Raw genomic sequence first — 18,954 nt, 5'->3', positions numbered from 1 at the left:
GAAAGTCCTGATTCACTCACTGACTGAATCATCAACGCAAAGTCTTAAACCTTTGTATCTTAAATGCTGAAATTTTGCACAGACGTTCCTTTAAAATGTAGAAATAAGGCTGTATTTTTCGAAATCCCTACGAAAAACCGCGAGCGATCGTCTTACAGTCAGCTTAGTATAAATAACACGAGGTAAACTTTTTACAATGTATACCCATTTGTGCCTAGGCTGCAAAAGCTATCACACTGCAAAAGACATAAGGATGTCAAGAGTGGCGTGTTACGCTTGCCGGATTGGACCGTTTCCGCCTTGTCTCCCGCTCTTGAGCCCGCTCCCTGATATAGGCCGAGGCCAATGCGTCAAGTCCGTCAACGCACGTGGTCACATTGATTCAAAGAGGACGCGGCATGGGCACCTCGCTGCCACCATCACATCAACACCACGCCTGCATCGCATCTAATATGCCGCGCCTAAGAGCTCACCTCTTGAGATAAACATATGCAACGGTTGAAGAAAATTAAATAAAATTCAAATTCCACAAAATGGACTATATCGAGGCCGTCCTAGCTTTTTATACTTCAATAAGTTCAAAACACAAAACTGCGATATAACACCACATAGTCTTAACTCTGCTAGCTCGCAAGGCGATCTTTTTTGCGATCCGTGGACACTGGACAAAACCTCAATAACAAAGAATACGTTCAGTACCTACTTACTGTTTACGATCGGTTTGGTTTCTTATTTTGGATGGTTATCCAAATCATACAGCAAGAGATGCCTCACGGAGCGAAATTGCATCTGCAAATACCTAAGTAGACTGTAGAGTGAGGTTACATGCAAGAATCGGATGAGAGACTAAGTATTTATTCCGGTATCTATCTCGTGTGCAAAACTGATTAGTGATAATACCTGACATAGCATGTCCTCTGCAAGATTAGCGTATTCCGTCTATATGTACTGGTCTCACACAGGGAATGTTGAGATCAAATCAGTCACGAGATTGTCGAAAAAACGTATTTTAAAAATAAATATCGACCTTGAACTGACAATCGATACTACCTCAATTTTAATAAACTAAAAACTAAATTAAATTTAAATTACGGGATAGAGGAAAAACTTATTTCCTTCAGCTGAATAGTGGATTGGCCAGCCAGTGTAGGTGAAGCCTCGCTATAGTGTACCTACGTACTGTTTCAAATTTTTCTTCCAAGCTAGTAATTGTCTTGAACTATGACTCTATGGAGTGGATAAAAATAAATACTCGTAGTATGAAGTGAAATTGTTAAAAAATTGGATGCTAGTTCTCGGTAACACCTACGAGTACATGAAATGCTATTAAATGCTGAAATCTTTTCAGGTAGTTAATCCACGCTACATTACAAAGGCAGGTTTCAACAAAAGCGTAGTAGGTACCTTATAATGAAAGAATAAAGCTACCTATAATGAATCCTTATTTAAATGGCCTTGTAGACCTATAGTAGAAAGCGCATTTTCAGAGACCGCAAATTGGGGCGCGGGTAGAATTATTCAAAACGACACGAAAAAAAGAATTTAATTAGGACTTTTGGAGCGCTCTAACCTATTCTTGTTTCATTATAGTGTTCAACCCGTTTTACGCTTATTTTCTCGGTTTTGAGTAGGTACCTAATTGGAATATTTTCAGTTTTAAGCTTTTTTCTTACAGATTGGAACGTCCACATCGAAAAATAGAGCTTCGGTTGTCTAGTGTTAGTACCACAAGAAAAACCTACCAAGTCCGAGTCGGACTCGCGCACCAAGGCCAGGGTTCGGTACCTTGGAAGGATATGCACATAGGTACCTACATATTCACATTGAAAACGAAGTGAATAAATGAAATAATAAGCATGCAAATGGCGGCCTTCTTAATATAGGCTGTGCTGTGTCTTATTTATATACCTTTATACTATAGTATAAAAAACTCTGATAAGAGTTAATAATATTAATAACATACAATGTCCAAATTGATACCTACTAAGTAATTTAATAATATCGTTTCATCTTATCATAAAGTAGGTAAGTCATGTTGTTAGAGTCAATATAATGGAACATTGTTTCTCAAGTCTCAACTGTCATATTTATATTTTATGAAAAGAAAATTTATCAAGCTGTTGAAGCTAATTAAAAAGAAAAATACCGTTGTTGATTTAAAACAAAATTATATACCTACCTAACGAATTTAATATTTGATAATTAATGGACCAAAACTAGGTCATCTAGATAGTAATGCATTGAAATGTTAACAAGCATGAAGCTATAAGTATAAAATAAATTCAAATAATAATGATTAGATATTTTAAATTTTACGCAGATTATTCACGGTTTTAATCTAACTTTAAATTAGGTAAGATTATATTGCATACAACCCTTGGAAAGATAACTCGTAGTGGCCCAAACGACCATGGGGTCTCGAGAAACCAACAAATTGTTTCCCCAGGGGCATTCCTAACGTGTGTCTAACTAACAAACTGACAGCCGTTTACGGAGGCATCTCCGTGAGTGATTTTGTAAAGTGGTGATACTAAAAAAAATACCCGGCTGAGCTTGTTGTGGGCTCTTCTCAGACTTGGGCGCGTTTGGGACCCTTCGTAGCCTTAGTTTTAAGTTTTAAGACAGTCAGTCAGTTACCTTTTCCTTTTATATATTTAGATATTACCTAGTTTATAATAACGGCTACTGTTGTGTCCTTTCGTATATAGTCCTTGATTTTAGAAAGTTGGACTAGTTCCAAATGTAATAAGAAAGGGTAGTGCCTACAGTATATTATGTACAGCATGTATGTACCTTACAGGTATGGATTTATGGAATACGCAATAGGTACACGCTATGGTTGGAACTGTATACAACCATATATTTTAACACCACCTGATAACTACAAGCGATCAGCTAGGAATACTCCACCCAGAAAAATAAGCAGTTTTTCTGTATGTTATATATAATTTGTGGATGTAACAGTCTGTCTGAAAAGTATAATACTAAGTAAAGTTCCCAGTGCGAGCGGGGATTTCGCACTGGGTCATCATCTTGATTGTGCCCTAACACCGATAAATGTAAAAATTAATTGAAAAAACATATTTTATCATCAACATCTTTTTATTTTTATAGGAAGTAGCTACTCGACTAGATTGATCTTTTTTTATTAGGTATTCATAACTGCAATAAAATAATAACAGTTACAATAAAATAGTAGTGAGTTTTAAGTTAGAAGCATAAGAAAGTGAAAATAAAATACCTATTATACCTAACTGTATAATAATGAAACTGCCCAATCAACGGTAATCGATTAGTGTAATAAAAGTTAGATAAATGATAGTTAATATTTTTAATAAGTTTGCTGAGGACACCTTATCCTGAAAATTTCAGTTTTCTAGCGTCATCCAGACCGAAGCTATGACTGCTCGAAAATACGACGAAACGCTTCGAGAAAAGGTACGTAGTGCCCTGTCCTTTAGTTTGGCTCGTCTTGGCGGGGGCACTCCCGTGCCCCCTGATAAGAAACACGTAATTTTAGGTCCCACTTTAAACAAGGATCTCACGTGGTAAGAACCGATTCATTGTAACCTGGCAGAGGTAGAAGGTTCTAGCTCCTCCACAATCCACACCCACGAGAACTAAAAGGGCATCTATATTTTTATAATTTTTATAGTGTTTTACCTACACTTCAACCTACCTAAAATTATTTAAAAGAGCATCGTATCGAGACCCGATGATCTGTGAAATGGGAAGTCTACTCTTGACCATGGACGTACTATACTAAAAGTACGTCCATGACTCTTGACTGACACATATTACAGGCATAACGCATAACTAAGTAGGTTCCTACAGTAGTGAAGGGGTGTGGTAGTGGAACTGTGCGGATTGCGAAAGGGTGTGACGCGAGAGCTCAGTGGTTCGTCAACTTGTGACAACTGTCATCCTTTCCCGCACCACTCTACAATCGCAGGAGCCTATGATTAGCGAAAGAAATCTAAAGCAAAGTACCTACCTACTTACTATGTTTAGTAAAAAAAATCATCTTTATTAAAGTAGGATATGAAGTTTTTTCATGAAATATTTATTATTTATGAAGATGCAAGTAATGCAAATATGCAAATTAAAAAAATTCAATAGGTCATTGGCCACATCACTATGAAAACCAAAGTGATAAAATCGGGTAAAATTGGCGATTCGCCAACAGACCATTCCCGTAGGTACGTGGCTTATATAACTAATTCAGTGAAATCGAAAAATACTCATATGTTAACTAAAACGATTCCTATACTAATCACGATAAAGAGAATCTATGTTGATCTCAGTAAGTATATCACTACCCATGTTATAAATGCGAAAGTGTGTTTGTTTGTTGGTTTGTCCTTCAATCACGACGCAACGGAGCAACGGATCGACGTGATTTTTTGCACGAGTGTAGTTAAAGAAATGGAGAGTGACATAGGCTACTTTTTAAGGAAAATCAAAGAGTTCACACGGGATTTTAAAAACCTAAAGCCTCGCGTACGAAGTCGCGGGCATCAGCTAATATTATAATAAACTTTATTTTTATTGCGCTCTACTTAGAGATTTATGCATACGGCATAATTATTTTCTTCTTCTTTACAAAAGGTTTTTCGCAACGTAGTCGGTATCGATTTCAAGAAAGTTTGTCAACGACGATATATTTAAAGATTTTTATCTCACGCACTTAACTGCAGCCTGCATTCTTATTTGTAATAGTCTGTTAAGTAATGATAAGGCAAACAAATAATGCACAGCGCGTATCACTTTCACGTCGCACGCGCATAATATCTACCTACCTAGCAGGTACGAGGAGGTACTGTTTGCAATTTTGAATACGATATTTCGACATTCGACTGGCCACACTTTTTATTAAAATGGCAATCAGGGAGGGAACGCCCCGCACAACCCCCACGCTAACCCGGTGAGGGCGAGCGCGGATGACGAGCGGGTGTGCGGGGCAACCCCCGCCTCATACCCCGATTGCCATCTCAACTTGTCGCGGACTATTTATTCGCGCCAACTATTCGGGGCGCGAATTTGCGGAACGATACGATTGCCGCCGGCCACACGTCACAAATCATTTGCCAAATGCCGATAGTGGAGCCGTACCGTTTATTGATGCCGTAGAACAAACAAAACTTTAATATTCGTAGCTGCGAGAAAAAATAGCACTCCATTAGTCCTGAATGGAACGGGTTCACGACAAAAGCGTGAGAGGGCGCGGTTGCGGGAGCGATTATTGTATAGAACACGAGTTGTAGGTACCTATACTATACGTGAACACTCACATTCTACCTACTTACTACGGACGAGGGCTAACCCCTACCCCAGAATGTTAGCGTAGTCACCCATGAGTAAACATAGGTACCTAATCACGCAAATGTTCGGATTTTCTTAAGTTTGGTTTTTCTTTTGAAAAAGGGGTTTGGGAGTTTGATTTTTCATCAAACTCCTAAGAAAAACTAAAATAAAAAATATAGTGTTATGTGCTCAATCAATAGCTAGCTACATTGATTGTATGACTAGGTACCTATAGGATATTTTATTCTATAAGCTGATTTCGCAACAAATTAATTTTTCCTTCCCAAAAAACAAAACTTAATACCTACGTTTAAGTATATAATGCATCCTACCTTCTACGTAGTTACGTGGCTGAATTTGGTGATGGTAGATACCTAATATACATAACAATCACGATTCACGATCAATCTACTTGCACTCGTACTAAATTGCATTTACATTCATAACGTTGCTGCGGTGAAGTAACGCGGTAGTAAAGCTTAGGTTGAGCGCACATTGAGTTGCTATACACTCAGATCCTATAAGAGAATTGGGATTTTCTCAAATGCCCACGTTTTGGACGCCCGAAATACACCGAGCGTCTCGATGGAGGCTTCGACCGGTAAAAATCAGATGCTTAGCTGCTGAATAGACGCGATCGCTCAGAATCGAGTAGCCAATGTGTACGCAGCCTTAGAGTATGCTCTTGCGTTTAAAAAATAACGATAATATGTCTAGGTACTCTACATGTTACGATATGTTTCCGAGATACATAAAGGACGCAAATACACCGTGTCGTAACATTAATTTAGAGATAATGAAATAAATAAATAAGCAGCAGAGACATACCACATATAATCCAATATAACTAACTAGATGATGCCCGCGACTTCGTCCGCGTGGATTTAGGATTTTAAATCCCGTGGGAACAATTTAATTTTCCGGGATAAAAGTAGCCTATGTCCTTCCCCGGGATACAAACTAACTCTGTACCAAATTTCATTAAAATCGGTTGAACCGTTGCACCGTGAAAAGCTAGCAGACAGACAAACACACTTTAGCATTTATAATATTAATATGGATTAATAGTGATCATTAACACTATTGAAACTTCAATAATTAAGTTTTCTGTACATAAGGTACAATTGTTTTAATTCTGAGAATTCATTGATAAAGAAATGAGATAAAAACGCATGATAGCGCTCGGCCACCTAAAGAGAAAATCTTGCCCCGGGAATTACAAGCCCGGGAATAACATTGCTTGGACCGAATAAATTCACACTCTAAGCAAAATATCAGATTAAATGGCAATAAATAGATTTTGTAGACTTAAGATATTATTATAATAAGTATCTCGGCTCATTTTCCACTTATAATAATACCTACAAGTTTACCCTGCAATATCAACGTTCCGGTAATGAATCCCCGTGGCCTATTTGCTTCAAGGGCCCTTGTCTACACTTGTAGTTGCGCTGGAAACGTTGCGGGCTCATTAGCGTCGCGCGTCGGTGTAATACGCGTCCGCTTTTAAATCAATTTCATTTATGTTGAAAAATTATTACGTCAATTATTATTATGATGAAGAGGATCTATTTATTTGTTATGTGCTGCTATAATGTTATATCGAGCAAACAACAGTTAGTTATGTACCTACTTACATTCCGATGCGAATTACACATTATTATTGAATTTATATTACGATGTTACTTTACTAGTTTACTTAAGTACCAACTTATAACTCGTCTTTATTTTTATTTTTCCCAAGCGAAGCGAATATTCAAACACACACGAGTGTGTTTGTATATTCGCTTATATCTACTAAACTTCTTTATAGATTTCAATGTTTTTTGCCATAATTTATTTTAGACGATGAAGGTTTTGGTAGGTATACCGAATAGGTAAGTAGCACGAGCAGACGAGACGATGAACAAATTCCTGAAAAGCCGGCATGTTCATGGGTTACTCGCTTGGTATATATGTACAAAAAACCGTAAGTAAGTAGGTACATATAATTTTAACAATATGAAGTACCCTTGGTTATTACCCGACTGCACTAGGAGGATAGGTAATGTTTTTTACGCAGTATCAGAGAACGATCTACTACGCAGAACAAATCAAATCGAAACCGCGAAGCTCTACGACGAAAAGAATAGCTGTCAAGCTTGCATATCTCTACGCGATAGTATGAGTAGGTATACCTATAGCTATGGGAAGGGATGCTGCGCGTTTCAGCCTCTCGGGCGTAGTACGGACAAAGCGTCCCGCCCTACTTTCCTTTGAGAAAAAACCTCAACACTATCAATGAAACTAGCACTACAATCGTTACAGGAGTCGAAACGAGCACTTCGATTATAAAATTAATAGTATTTTTTTATTGATAGAGTTACAGAAATATGTGGGAACGTGTGTCGTACGTGTGAAGTCGACAGCGCGGCCCGCGAGACACTGTCAGCGGCAGCCTCCGAAGGGGGAAAGGGGACGCGGCTGCGCGATCTACGGTTTCATTAAGGATACCCGTAGCACGTAGCTACGCCGCCCCGGTACGGGAAGCTGAGGCCGAGCTATCCGGGGTTGGACATGAGTACGTGTAGCTGCGCTTAATATTGTTGTCCGCTTTGTTTCAACATTCTCGTTTACTTATGTACCTATATTATGTGACGGTTTCGATTCCGTTTTCTCCCAAATTCCGCAAGTTCGAGTACCTATTACTTATGTACGTAGCAATAAAATGAGCTCATATTCAGCAGTATTTTTTGACCCATTTCTCGTTCCTTTTATTAAATTATAGAAAAGATAAAGTAATCTGACGCACTTACTACAAAAACTTAGGTAAATCGAGTAACTACAACAATTATTATTATTGTACTGCTACGCGGAATCGTAGCCGGAACGTCAATAATATGTTCTAGCAGTAGAGGCGGTAGCTAGCCCGTAGCCGATAGGTATAGTACGCGATAGGTCGAGATGGCAATCGGTGAAGGAACGCACACCCTCACTAACCCGCTGTGGGCGAGCGCGGGTGGCGTGCGGGTGTGCGCGACGTCCCCTCACCTCATACCCAGATTGCAATCTGAACTTGTCGTGAGAGCAAATATGTGAGCCTGCATGCCAGACAGTTCTGTATAAATCGGAGAGTGCGGGCCGGCGATGAGTTGATGATGATGATTATGAATATGGTACGAGTACATAACATTATTGTAACTTCGCTGAAATCAGACAGTTGATACCTACAGGTAAAACTGATCCATCATCAAAACACCTCTACAGCCAGGACCCAAGAATTATTGAAGTATTTATCAATCTTATGCTCAAGTTTCAAAACATTTTGTGATATCATTTTAATATTTTTGTACACAAACTGTATACCAGCGAAAGAGCGGTGATGGCCTAGTGGTTAAGACGTCGGTCTCCTATTCGGGGGTCGGAACTCGGAGGTCAGATGCGTGCCTGCATCTCAAACTTTTCGGAGTTGTGCGTTTTAAGCATATGTTGTTTTAACAGTGAAGGAAAGCATCGTGAGGAAACCGGCATGCCTGAGAGTTCTCCCCATAATGTTGGTTAAATACCTTTGGTGTGTGAAATCTGCCAATCCGCACTTAGCCAGTGTGGTAGACTATAGCTAAACCCTTCTCATTCTGAGAAACCTGTGCTCGTTAGTGAGCCGGCGATTGGTTGATGATGATGATGATACCACATTATGTCGTTGCCTTTTCCGTTCGTAGAGCAAATATAAGTTCTTTCTCAAAATTTATGTACAGAGACCACTGACCTCACAAGTACGCTGGACCTGCGATTGCCGACCTGTTCCTTGATTTTCGTCATTATGGCGCTGGCAGCAGCAGTAAGCGTACTCGCGTAACTAAATGTTAGGGATGGGCTACCCATATTTGATATTATAAATGAGAAAGTGTTTGTTGGTTTATTGGTATGTCTTTCAATCACGTCGAAACGGAGCAACGCGGTGCGACGTGATTTTTTGCATAGGTAATAGCTAAATACCTGGAGAGTGACATAGGCTACTTTTTACGCACGCTTGATTTAAAAAACATAAATAAAAAGGACCAAAAAAAAAACAAACGAAAATGATTAAAATAGAAAACATGTCATATATTATTACATCATAATATTACTATACAAATCATGATTTCATCTTATTTTTCTTAAACGTCTTGGTTTTGTCGTTGACATTCTGTTTGTCTGTCTTCTTGGCGTTTAACTTACCGACTTTCTTCTGTTGCTTCTTCATTTTATTCTTTAGCTTTTTTGCCGCTGCAATCTGGGTTTTGTCTGTAATTTTTTCTTCACTTTTATTCACCAATTTATTGGTTGTGATTGGTGTAGTTTGCTTACTTTTATTTTTATTTTTATTCTGCTTTTTCTTGGGATTGCTATCACTTGTATCATTGTTAGCGCCGTTAGAATTAATCGGATCTACTTTTACTAAAGGAGGAATTGCCATATTATTTCTTGTGTTTGAACGTGTTTTTTTTTTTTTAACCTGCTGTTTCTGGGTAGTTTTTACACCCACGGTTTTATTTTTGCCAGTCTGATTTTGTTTAGTCTTAATTTCATTACTTTTACTTTGCAAGTTCTCAGCGGATTTATTTTTATTCTTCTTGTTACGTTTCTTCTTGGGTTTCTTTACATTTTGACTTGAATCCTTATTTACAGTTTCGGTGCTGCAATAAAAATAATTTTTAATTAAAAAAATAGAACTGGAATACAAATCAGACTATAAATAATCGGATAATGAAACAAAGGTACAGTACGCGGCCGTATATGCGCAGCACAGTTTAAATGCGTAGGGACATTTAGAATACTTTTGAAAAATAAGATCTCACCTATTAGGTTTATTCTTTTTATTCTGAGGCTCCACTTCATTGGTTTCTGCGGGTCTTTTGACAGGACTGTTTGACAGCTTTGATTGTTCCTCCGTCGTCGCATCGCCATTTTGTTTTATCTCATTAGCTTCCTTCTCTGCTTCGTTTTCGTCGTCGTCTTTAACTGGTTCAGGCTATCAAGAAATAAAGTAATTGGGATGATGACTATGTCAAAAATAAATTATTTAAGAATAGAGGGTTTTCGATTTCATAAAATCCACGTCTGCTGTTACAAAAGTTTGCTAACCATTTTGATCATTTAAATTATAAATATAACTAAAAAACTACGTAAAATTACGTCAAACGTTCATGACGTCACATCTGTGTATTTCATACAAGCTCCCTACTAAGCAAGCGTTTTGAAGTTTGATAAAAAGTCGCTGATTTGACTAGGTAGTCATCATCCCTTTTCTCAGACCTGGGCGCGTTTGGAACCCAAGTATCTTCTCACCACTATATCTTACAAATGCACCAACAGACTTTCAAAAAGTGTAACTTATTACCTATTTTGAACAAACCATTTGATTTGATTTATTATTAACTCGTATCTAAACTAGTATTTTAAAAGAGAAAATTTATTTTCCTGTGTGTTTGTTACATTTTCACAGCTTTGTGACTAGTGAGCCTGCTACGCTCGCAGCGAACCGACGATTGTTGGTTCTTGCCGCAAATCAAAGGACAGTGTGTAGCGCAGTGTGAAAGTGGCTAGCGCAATGTTACGGTTACCACGAGTGTGGACATTTCGTACACTTTTGTTCGAGAATTTTGTTACTGCATCTGTATTCTGTACAGATACAGTTGCAGCTCTCTAATAAGTAAGTAGCTGGCTTTATACATTACATGAAGTCACGGTAAATAACTAATAAAATATATTTGATTGACTAACATTGGCAAAATTTAATGATACTTACAATAACATTTGAAAACTTCTTCAGTTTTGCTACAAAGAATCCATCCATATTATGAGTATGAGGATAAAATCGCCTGGTTAGTTTTAACGATGGATGAAACCTATGATGCCTGTACTTCATAAAACCTTCTGTTCCAAAGTCCAGACCAGTCGGCACCAGTTTAACATTCCTTCTTTTCAACGCATAGTTTACAACCCATTCGTTTTCTTCAGGCAAAATAGAGCAAGTTGAATATACTATATAACCTCCAGTGCTTGACTTTGCATTACAACAATCTATAGCAGCCAACAGAAGTTGTCTTTGTAGATTGAAACATCTTTGTATATCTTTTTGATCCTTTGTTGTTTTAACGCTGGGATCTTTAGCTATAACACCCGTGCCTGTACACGGTGCATCAAGTAATACCCTGTCAAAGCCTTTGATTACATCTGGAAACTGTCTTCCGTCATAGTTACAAATAATCGCATTCACAACGCCCAGTCTATGGAAGTTGCCAACGATGGCTTTCGTTCTTTCCTTATTTGCGTCATTGGCGAATAATGCACCAGTGTTTTTCATTATGGCAGCTATATGTGATGCTTTACCACCAGGTGCGGCACACATATCTAGAATCCTTTCATTTTCCTGAGGAGCTAGAGCCATGACAGGTAAAAAACTAGATGCACCTTGTAATATATAATGGCCAGCTAAATATTCAGGTGTAGCACCAACTGGTACTGTAGAAGTATAGATAACGAGTCCTACTTTACTCCACTTGCCGACGGGATCCAAATTGACCCCTCTATTTATAAGTGCCTGAGCCAAATCTCTTCTCCTGGTCTTAAGGCTATTAGTTCTTATAGTCAATGGTCTGGCCACTTCACTAGCTTCAAGAAATTCTACTAGCTCCTGAACGGGGAATATTTGCATAAGGACTTCCATAAGAAATTCATTATAGCTGTAGTACATACACAAGTCTTTGAGAAGCAAATCTGTGTATTCACAACGAGATCTGCCTTCTTCCTTTAGTCTGCTAAAATCACTTAATACAGTCACTATATCCTTGATCCTTTGATGTATGTCTTGTAAACTTGTAGGATTCTGCAATTCCTCTTCAGTAGGAAATGCAAACACATCCTGTTTAGCTATATTAAGTTGTAACTCGTCATCTGCTAGCTTTTGGTCCAGTTTTTGTTTCCTTTTTAATTTGACATTGGCCTTCTCAATGGGTAACTTGTCATCTTCTTCACTTTCTTTGTCGTCGTCATCGTCTTCACTGGGATCTGACTCATAGGTCATTTTACTTGTTTGTTCATCTTCTGATTGTTCGGCATTGTCCGAGTCTTCAAATAAGTCATCAAGTTTTCCAACCTTAAAATAAAACTCATTTTAATACCAACACTGAACAACTGAGCACCCATTTGGGTACATTAAACGCTACTGATTTCTGTACTTAGTCCATCACTGCCATGGCTCAAAACTGCTTGTCCTGCACCTATCACTATACCCTATCCTGTTTGGCTCTATCATTTGTATGGGTACGTAACAGAGAGTACACTGTACTAACTTATCCACGGAATGAAGTGAGTATAGCGCTCTCTCTGTTTTTGTATGGGATTAGGTAGAGAAAACGCTATATTAACTTCATTCCACAGATATGGTATTTGGTTGACATTTGTGTCCAATATCAGTTGTTGTGTACATCAAGCTTTACATTTAATTTGTATGTAAGTAAAAATTAATAACAACCAGGACTGATGATTTTATGAAATAAGCTTTATTGAATGTTGTGTTAAATAAGAAATACCTACCTTATACTGTTCTTTGGCTGATTTTGTTTGAGGTTTGTCAGCAGCATCTGAGTCCTGCTCCTCATCTGATTCATCCTCCTGCTCTTCATCAGAACCATCACCTTGGCCACTGTCACTATCGGACTCCTTAGGTTTGTTTTTACCTTTTTGTTTTGGCGTCAACCATTCTTTGTTGTCATCTGTAAAGCCTGTAAAGTGTAAACACGGCAAATCTTTAGAATTTTGGATCTGTACCTCTCACAGTGGCTTTATACAGTAACAGTATGATTACTTTATTTTCCAATAGTTGATGGACTTATTCCAATGATGTCTGCCACATTGTATGTATGGAATGAGGAAGTTTCAGGGCGAACATTCCATAAAATTTTCATAGATGGCGCTGTTTACTGCACCCAAACGAAAAAAAAATTAGCGAAGGTATACGCTATAATAATTTGTGCGTAAAACATCCCGCAAAACAACAACGTCAATAAAATATACAGACAGCCAGACAGCTCTGTCCTCTGAGGTTGTTAACTCAAGACTGGTTGAAAACTGCAGAGAAACCCTGGCCCAATACCGGGTGGTTCTACGCTAGGTGCCAGAGCATGCTGGAATAGTTGGCAACAAAAATGCTGACATTCTGGCTAAATCATATCAATCTTCTATATATATAAAAGGAAAAGGTGACTGACTGACTGATCTATCAACGCACAGCTCAAACTACTGGACGGATCAGGCTGAAATTTGGTATGCAGATAGCTATTATGACGTAGGCATCCGCTAAGAAAGGATTTTTGAAAATTCAACTCCTAAGAGGGTGAAATAGGGATTTGAAATTTTGTAGTCCACGCGGACGAAGTCGCGAGCATAAGCTAGTCATAGATATAGGTATTTTTTTTCGTTTTTAGTTCACCCTGAAACTTCCTCATTAGGTTTTTAAATAATTCTGTGGGAACTCTTATTGGCCAGGATAAAAATAGTCTAGTTGCATCTCTAGGATGCGAGCTATCTCTGTAATAAATAGATGATACCTGCAACTTCATCCATGTATATTTAGATTTTTTTAATCCTGCGGGAACTCATTGATTTTCCAACACTAAAAGAAGGCTATGCCCTTCTCAGGAAGGCAAGCTAACACTGTACCAAATATCATCAAAATCAGTAAATGCTAGGCACACTTTTACATCTATAATATTATTGAAGTATGGATTTGGTTTTGAACTTAAATTAAGGAAAATAAATAAACACTTAAAGGCTTCTAATCTAGCCTGAAATTACTACTATAATTTTCAATTAAAACAGATTTCATTTTATTTCATGAAATAAATTAAAAATATGGATTCCATGTTATTTCAACAAAATAAATTAAAACCATACCTTTAGCAATCTCATCATCAGAAACTTCCTCAGAATCTTCTTCAACTCCTTTTACCTCTTTTTCTTGTTCTTTAGCAACATTCTTCTTTGCCTGCTTTAGGAGTTTTCTTTTTTCTACAATTTCCTTCTTCTTTTTAACTCTTCGAGCTACTCTCTGCTTTTGTCTGTGGCTTAAATGTTTCTCCTCTTTATTGTCATCAACTGAAAACATTCTAACCATTAACTCCTGATTTTATTATTATTTCCTACTAGCGTGTCTGAGTGTAATAGACCTGACACTGCAGTCTGTGGAGCAAATTATTAATTCCAATAAACTATGTAGTACAAATACCTAGCTGAATACGAAAATGCTTATAAAAATGTAATCACAGTTGTAGTGACATAAATAATGTTGAACTTTTTGCGGGACATCACTACTTTATAATGGTACCTCATTGGTTTTTGCATTACGAATGCAGAAAATGCCACAACAGCAACATAGAAGTTAATACAAAATTAAAATTAGGCACTCTAGGAAGCTTCAAGTAAGTCGTCTAAGCATCTGGACTCTAGGGTTGATGACAAAATACTAGCAAACGGCAATAAAATAATCTAAATGAGCAACTCCATAAACGCATGTGGAATTATCAGTTTGTAAGAAACGGGTTATGTTGTGATGAAATGGATAGGTTATACCGGTCACACTAAAGCACACCAATCAATGACTAAACTGTAGGCGATTAGATAATTTAACAACAGAAACTAAATGAATTACATATATCGCTTAATGAACACTTACTGAGGCCTTTTTTAAACACTGGATCACCCTGTTTTCGTGCCTTCCTTCCAGGCCCTTTTTTAACCTTTTTTGTTTCATCGAATTTTGCTTTGCGCCCCATTTAAATGGATATATTATGTTCAGATGTATTGTACCTATAATATTATTTATTTGGATCACTTAAAAATTAAGAAGATAATTATTAAAAATTAAAATAAACACGTGTATAAAGTTCGATTCCGAGACGATTCAAGTCACCTGTCACATTCAAGTCGTAACCCATAGACAATTTTTTTATTAGAGACCACTTTATAGCTCTCTGGGTTCTAGCATCCATAGATACAGTTTTTTCGACGGGCTTTAAAACTTATAGGCACACGGTCAAGCATGTTTGTCAAATTTTACGTGTTTGACAAATTAGTTGATCGTCTGCGGTAGTTTTTCACGTGTTTGTCAAACAAACTAAGTGCTTGTCCAGACTAGTGTTTGGCAAATTTGAGTGACGGTGTGTTTATCAAATAAATGTTATTTCAGTAAATAGTAAATTTTCATGTGTGAATATAATATCTCGCTGTATTAACCATTCTCGTGCCTAAGTTCTCCTTTTTTTTAAACACATTGCTAAAGTTAATGCAAGAAATCCTTTGTCCGTGGCGCTCATCACCCAGCGCATTAGGTACTTTACTCTATGCCCAGCGCCTATGCTCAGCGCACTGCAGTACCCCATAGAGTAAAGTAATACACTGCAGTACCCTTTCTGAATTCTGCGTCGAAAGTGACGCCTTGTTTGACAAGCCTGGGCTGTTTGAAGATTCAAAGTTTGAATCATATGGTTTTTACACGGAACAGAAAAAACAGTGGAAGTGCAATAGGTACACCAAAATTAGGTATGTGGGTTTTTACACCGTGCTCTTGTGTTTGATGACCTTGATCAAACAAAACGTCACAGAACGTATGACAAACATGCTTGACCGTGTGTGGGGCATGGTGGGGCCTATAAGGTCAACGCATGTTGCGTTCCAGAGCCGTAAAACAGTTTTAAAAAGCATGTTGCGTTGACATTGGCATTTTTTGACACATCAATTTTTGAGATGGAAATGGAAATTGGAATTTTTCATCATATATTTTCATTTGTTTTTGCTCGTGGCACTGCATATATTTATAATTAATTTGTTAATTACCTGTGTTCGTGGATAGAATTTATTAGTGAGAATTTATGGATTCATTATGTAAAATTTAATATATAAATCAATTCTGGTTTACAAAGCCAGAACAAAATGTTTTCTTTTTGAAACAGGGATGGTTTAAATCTTTAGGGAAATGATTTCATCTAAAAGTTATTCTTTTGGATATCGAGCGTTGTTGCACGTATCTACGATTTCAAAGTAATTATTATAGTATAATAATTATTGCTCAATCCTTGATAACTATGATTATTCCTATAATGAATATCAATATTGTGATTTTAGATTTCAGGGTCATTACGTAAATAATGCTCTCTGCCAATGTCACCCTTTACACCAACAACGACGCACTTTCTTCAACTTCTCTAATTCTAGTCGAAAAAGAGAATATTGTGGAAGACAATTAGTTGGGTAAGTCCAGATGTTGTTAAGGCCATACAAATTTTGTAGACTTAGTGTATAGTACCTAGGAAATGCTAATTTGGTTGTTGTATACAATCTCTAAATTGACAGCATGACAGGTCTAAAATAGTGCTATGCTTTTCAAGATGTCCCTGCAGAAATGTTTAACATTACTTTGCATTACAATTAACTTAAAAATTACTAATTTGTATCAAGTTCTGTTAGGCACTAGAGTGAATAACATTTGATCTCTAATATTTGTCAGTTGCAAAGGACAATAACTAGAATCAATTATGTGCTACTCTAAATTAGGCATATTTAAGACTAGCTACCTGCCCCGGTTTTGCATAGGTCACTCTCGACAAGCAACTCTCTGTCACTCAGGAATAATGTAGCTTTCTAATGGTGAAAGAATTTTTGAAATCTTGAAAAATTAGTGTAGAATATTTTCAGTCAAAAAAAATAAGTTAATCTGTGGACTTTTTATCTGATATGTTATAAATCTTTTTAAATAGTGTGTTAATTTAAGATTAATTACAATCTTTAATTCCATCATTGTTTCAGTTACACAATGGAGCAAATGTATGAAGTAGTCTCAGATGTGGAGAACTATCACAAGTTTGTTCCTTGGTGCAAGCAATCTATTGTTCGAACAAAAACACCTAGCAACCTCAAGGCAGACCTGATTGTTGGTTTTCCACCAATCAATGAAAGCTACACATCCAATGTGTCTTTAGTGAAACCCTACTTAGTAAAAGCAGAATGTAGAGATGGCAGACTCTTCCATTATCTACTGACTCTATGGAGATTCAGCTCTGGCCTGAAGAGGGAACATCAGTCCTGTGTTGTTGACTTTCAAATAGCTTTCGAATTTCGCTCCACCTTTCATTCTCATTTATCAAATTTATTTTTTGACCAAGTTGCAAGACAAATGGAAGGAGCATTCATACAAGAAGCAGGCGAAAGGTATGGGCCAGCTTCAATGCCTCCTAGAAATCTGCTTCAAAATGGTAATGTGATAAAAAGTTGACAAATAGTATTAGGTAATTATTAATTAGCAACTATATACTATTATTATTTATTTATTTATAAAACTAAGCAGACAGAATATATGTAATTGACTATAAGAGTATCAAATAGGAGAGAAATAAGTGAAGATGGAATGGTATGAAATATTGAAAAGCTGTAAAAAAAATAACAGAACATGAAGACGAAATATGGATTAATGAATAATGGATTCACAACTAGTAACTACTAGTACATACATTCAAGAATACTGTACCACTCAAATGTACAGGGTGTCCCAAGAAGTAGTGTCAAGCGGTTGTCCAGAGGTAGAACAACACTAGGGCTACCTGAATTACCCCCATGTATGTTCCGCGATTTTTAGTAGTTTAGGAGATATAAATTTTTTAATGATTTTTTCATAATTTTCATCCATCAGTGGTTTTTATTTTTTTTCTCTTTCTGTAAAACGTTTTTGGACATTTTATTTCGTGGTAATTAGTAACCATAAACTCAACTATTGTTTAAAAAATTACGGTTTACCTAGGCATTATGGAACATGACAATTTTTTTTATCGAAAGTTCAAAATTATTGTAAAAATAAAAACCACTGATGGATGAAAATTATGAAAAAATCATTAAAAAATTCATATCTCCTAAACTACTAAAAATCGCGGAACATACATGGGGGTGATTCAGGTAGCCCTAGTGTTGTTCTACCTCTGGACAACCGCTTGACACTTCTTGGGACACCCTGTATATGTTAGATTATACATTACAGAATGCCAAATGGTGCAAAAAATATATAAAGACTATATTTATCTTATAACTACATCAAAGATGTAAACATGATACCTATTAATTTTATTATTATAGAGGTTAGCTTAAAATAAAAGAGAGATAGGTTTCAGTCAAGCTGAAAAGATCAGAGGAGGCTGTGCTAGTATCATAGGCTAGTATGAGCAAAATTGTAAATGTCATAAACTACATAGGTATTTATTGCAATTTTTTTTCAATACTTAATAAAATAATGTTTATTTTACTTTATCATGAAGCATATTTTAATTTTTAAACCTACCTTGTTTTAGTGGCACCACAAAGTATTAAGATTTTTTTTAAAAATAGGAATTTTAAAATATTCTTAGTCATAACTTGCAGGGTTAGTTAGGAAATCTGCCTAGTCTAGTTGCAAAAATATTTTTATGTTGCCAATCGCAGGTTGCTGGAATTTTGACTCAAGTCAGTAAATGGATGGGTTACTTATTCCCCATCCAAGTAATTTGTACCAATCATCAGTTATGGTGATCAACATTTTTGATAATTCTTCATCTATTTATGTTTAAGTTTTTACTACTATCTACTAACCAATTTCAATAATAGGTT

General features: G+C 36.8%; 3 protein-coding genes across 9 annotated transcripts in view; 1 reads left to right on the top strand and 2 right to left on the bottom strand.

The window, feature by feature from the left end:
- The window catches only part of LOC117996344 (plasma membrane ascorbate-dependent reductase CYBRD1-like), an 83,635-nt gene extending 75,898 nt beyond the window's left edge, over window positions 1-7,737 (bottom strand). Inside the window, exon 1 of one of the 7 annotated variants that reach the window (XM_069509658.1) lies at window positions 7,698-7,737. The gene's annotated coding sequence lies outside the window, so the exon portion shown is untranslated. Of the gene's footprint in view, window positions 1-7,314; window positions 7,345-7,481 lie in introns of those variants that run through there. The other 6 variants (XM_069509657.1, XM_069509656.1, XM_069509661.1 and 3 more) reach the window with 6 other exon arrangements.
- Window positions 7,738-9,364: 1,627 nt separating this feature from the next.
- LOC117996341 (uncharacterized) lies at window positions 9,365-15,253 on the bottom strand. Its single transcript, XM_034984394.2, has 6 exons — window positions 15,002-15,253; window positions 14,224-14,424; window positions 12,865-13,052; window positions 11,075-12,424; window positions 10,125-10,297; window positions 9,365-9,962 (listed from the first exon to the last, which is right to left on the bottom strand). The coding sequence occupies exons 1-6, from the start codon at window positions 15,099-15,101 to the stop codon at window positions 9,422-9,424; spliced, it is 2,553 nt and encodes an 850-aa protein (XP_034840285.1). The 5' UTR covers window positions 15,102-15,253; the 3' UTR covers window positions 9,365-9,421.
- Window positions 15,254-16,056: 803 nt separating this feature from the next.
- Window positions 16,057-18,618, top strand: LOC117996345 (coenzyme Q-binding protein COQ10, mitochondrial). Its single transcript, XM_034984404.2, has 3 exons — window positions 16,057-16,365; window positions 16,450-16,575; window positions 17,131-18,618. Exons 1-3 carry the CDS (start codon window positions 16,301-16,303, stop codon window positions 17,594-17,596), a joined length of 657 nt encoding a protein of 218 aa, XP_034840295.1. The 5' UTR covers window positions 16,057-16,300; the 3' UTR covers window positions 17,597-18,618.
- The last annotated feature ends 336 nt before the right edge of the window (window positions 18,619-18,954 follow it).

The sequence above is a fragment of the Maniola hyperantus genome, chromosome 3 (assembly GCF_902806685.2).
Source record: "Maniola hyperantus chromosome 3, iAphHyp1.2, whole genome shotgun sequence".
In the NCBI taxonomy this organism is placed as follows: domain Eukaryota; kingdom Metazoa; phylum Arthropoda; class Insecta; order Lepidoptera; family Nymphalidae; genus Maniola; species Maniola hyperantus.
The sequence above is the reverse complement of the archived record's forward strand: the minus strand, read 5'-3'. Positions and strand labels throughout refer to the sequence as shown.

Bases quoted from the DNA above. Each gene is read 5' to 3' on its own strand.
- LOC117996341 (XM_034984394.2), bottom strand. From the start codon at position 15,101: ATGGGGCGCAAAGCAAAATTCGATGAAACAAAAAAGGTTAAAAAAGGG. The intron at 12,425-12,864 runs GTAGGTATTTCT...TTTTATTTTAAG, and splicing joins CAGCCAAAGAACAGTATAAG to GTTGGAAAACTTGATGACTT. The intron at 10,298-11,074 runs GTAAGTATCATT...ATTTCTTGATAG, and splicing joins AGAAGTTTTCAAATGTTATT to CCTGAACCAGTTAAAGACGA.
- LOC117996345 (XM_034984404.2), top strand. From the start codon at position 16,301: ATGATTTCATCTAAAAGTTATTCTTTTGGATATCGAGCGTTGTTGCAC. The intron at 16,366-16,449 runs GTAATTATTATA...TTGTGATTTTAG, and splicing joins CACGTATCTACGATTTCAAA to ATTTCAGGGTCATTACGTAA. The intron at 16,576-17,130 runs GTAAGTCCAGAT...TCATTGTTTCAG, and splicing joins TGTGGAAGACAATTAGTTGG to TTACACAATGGAGCAAATGT.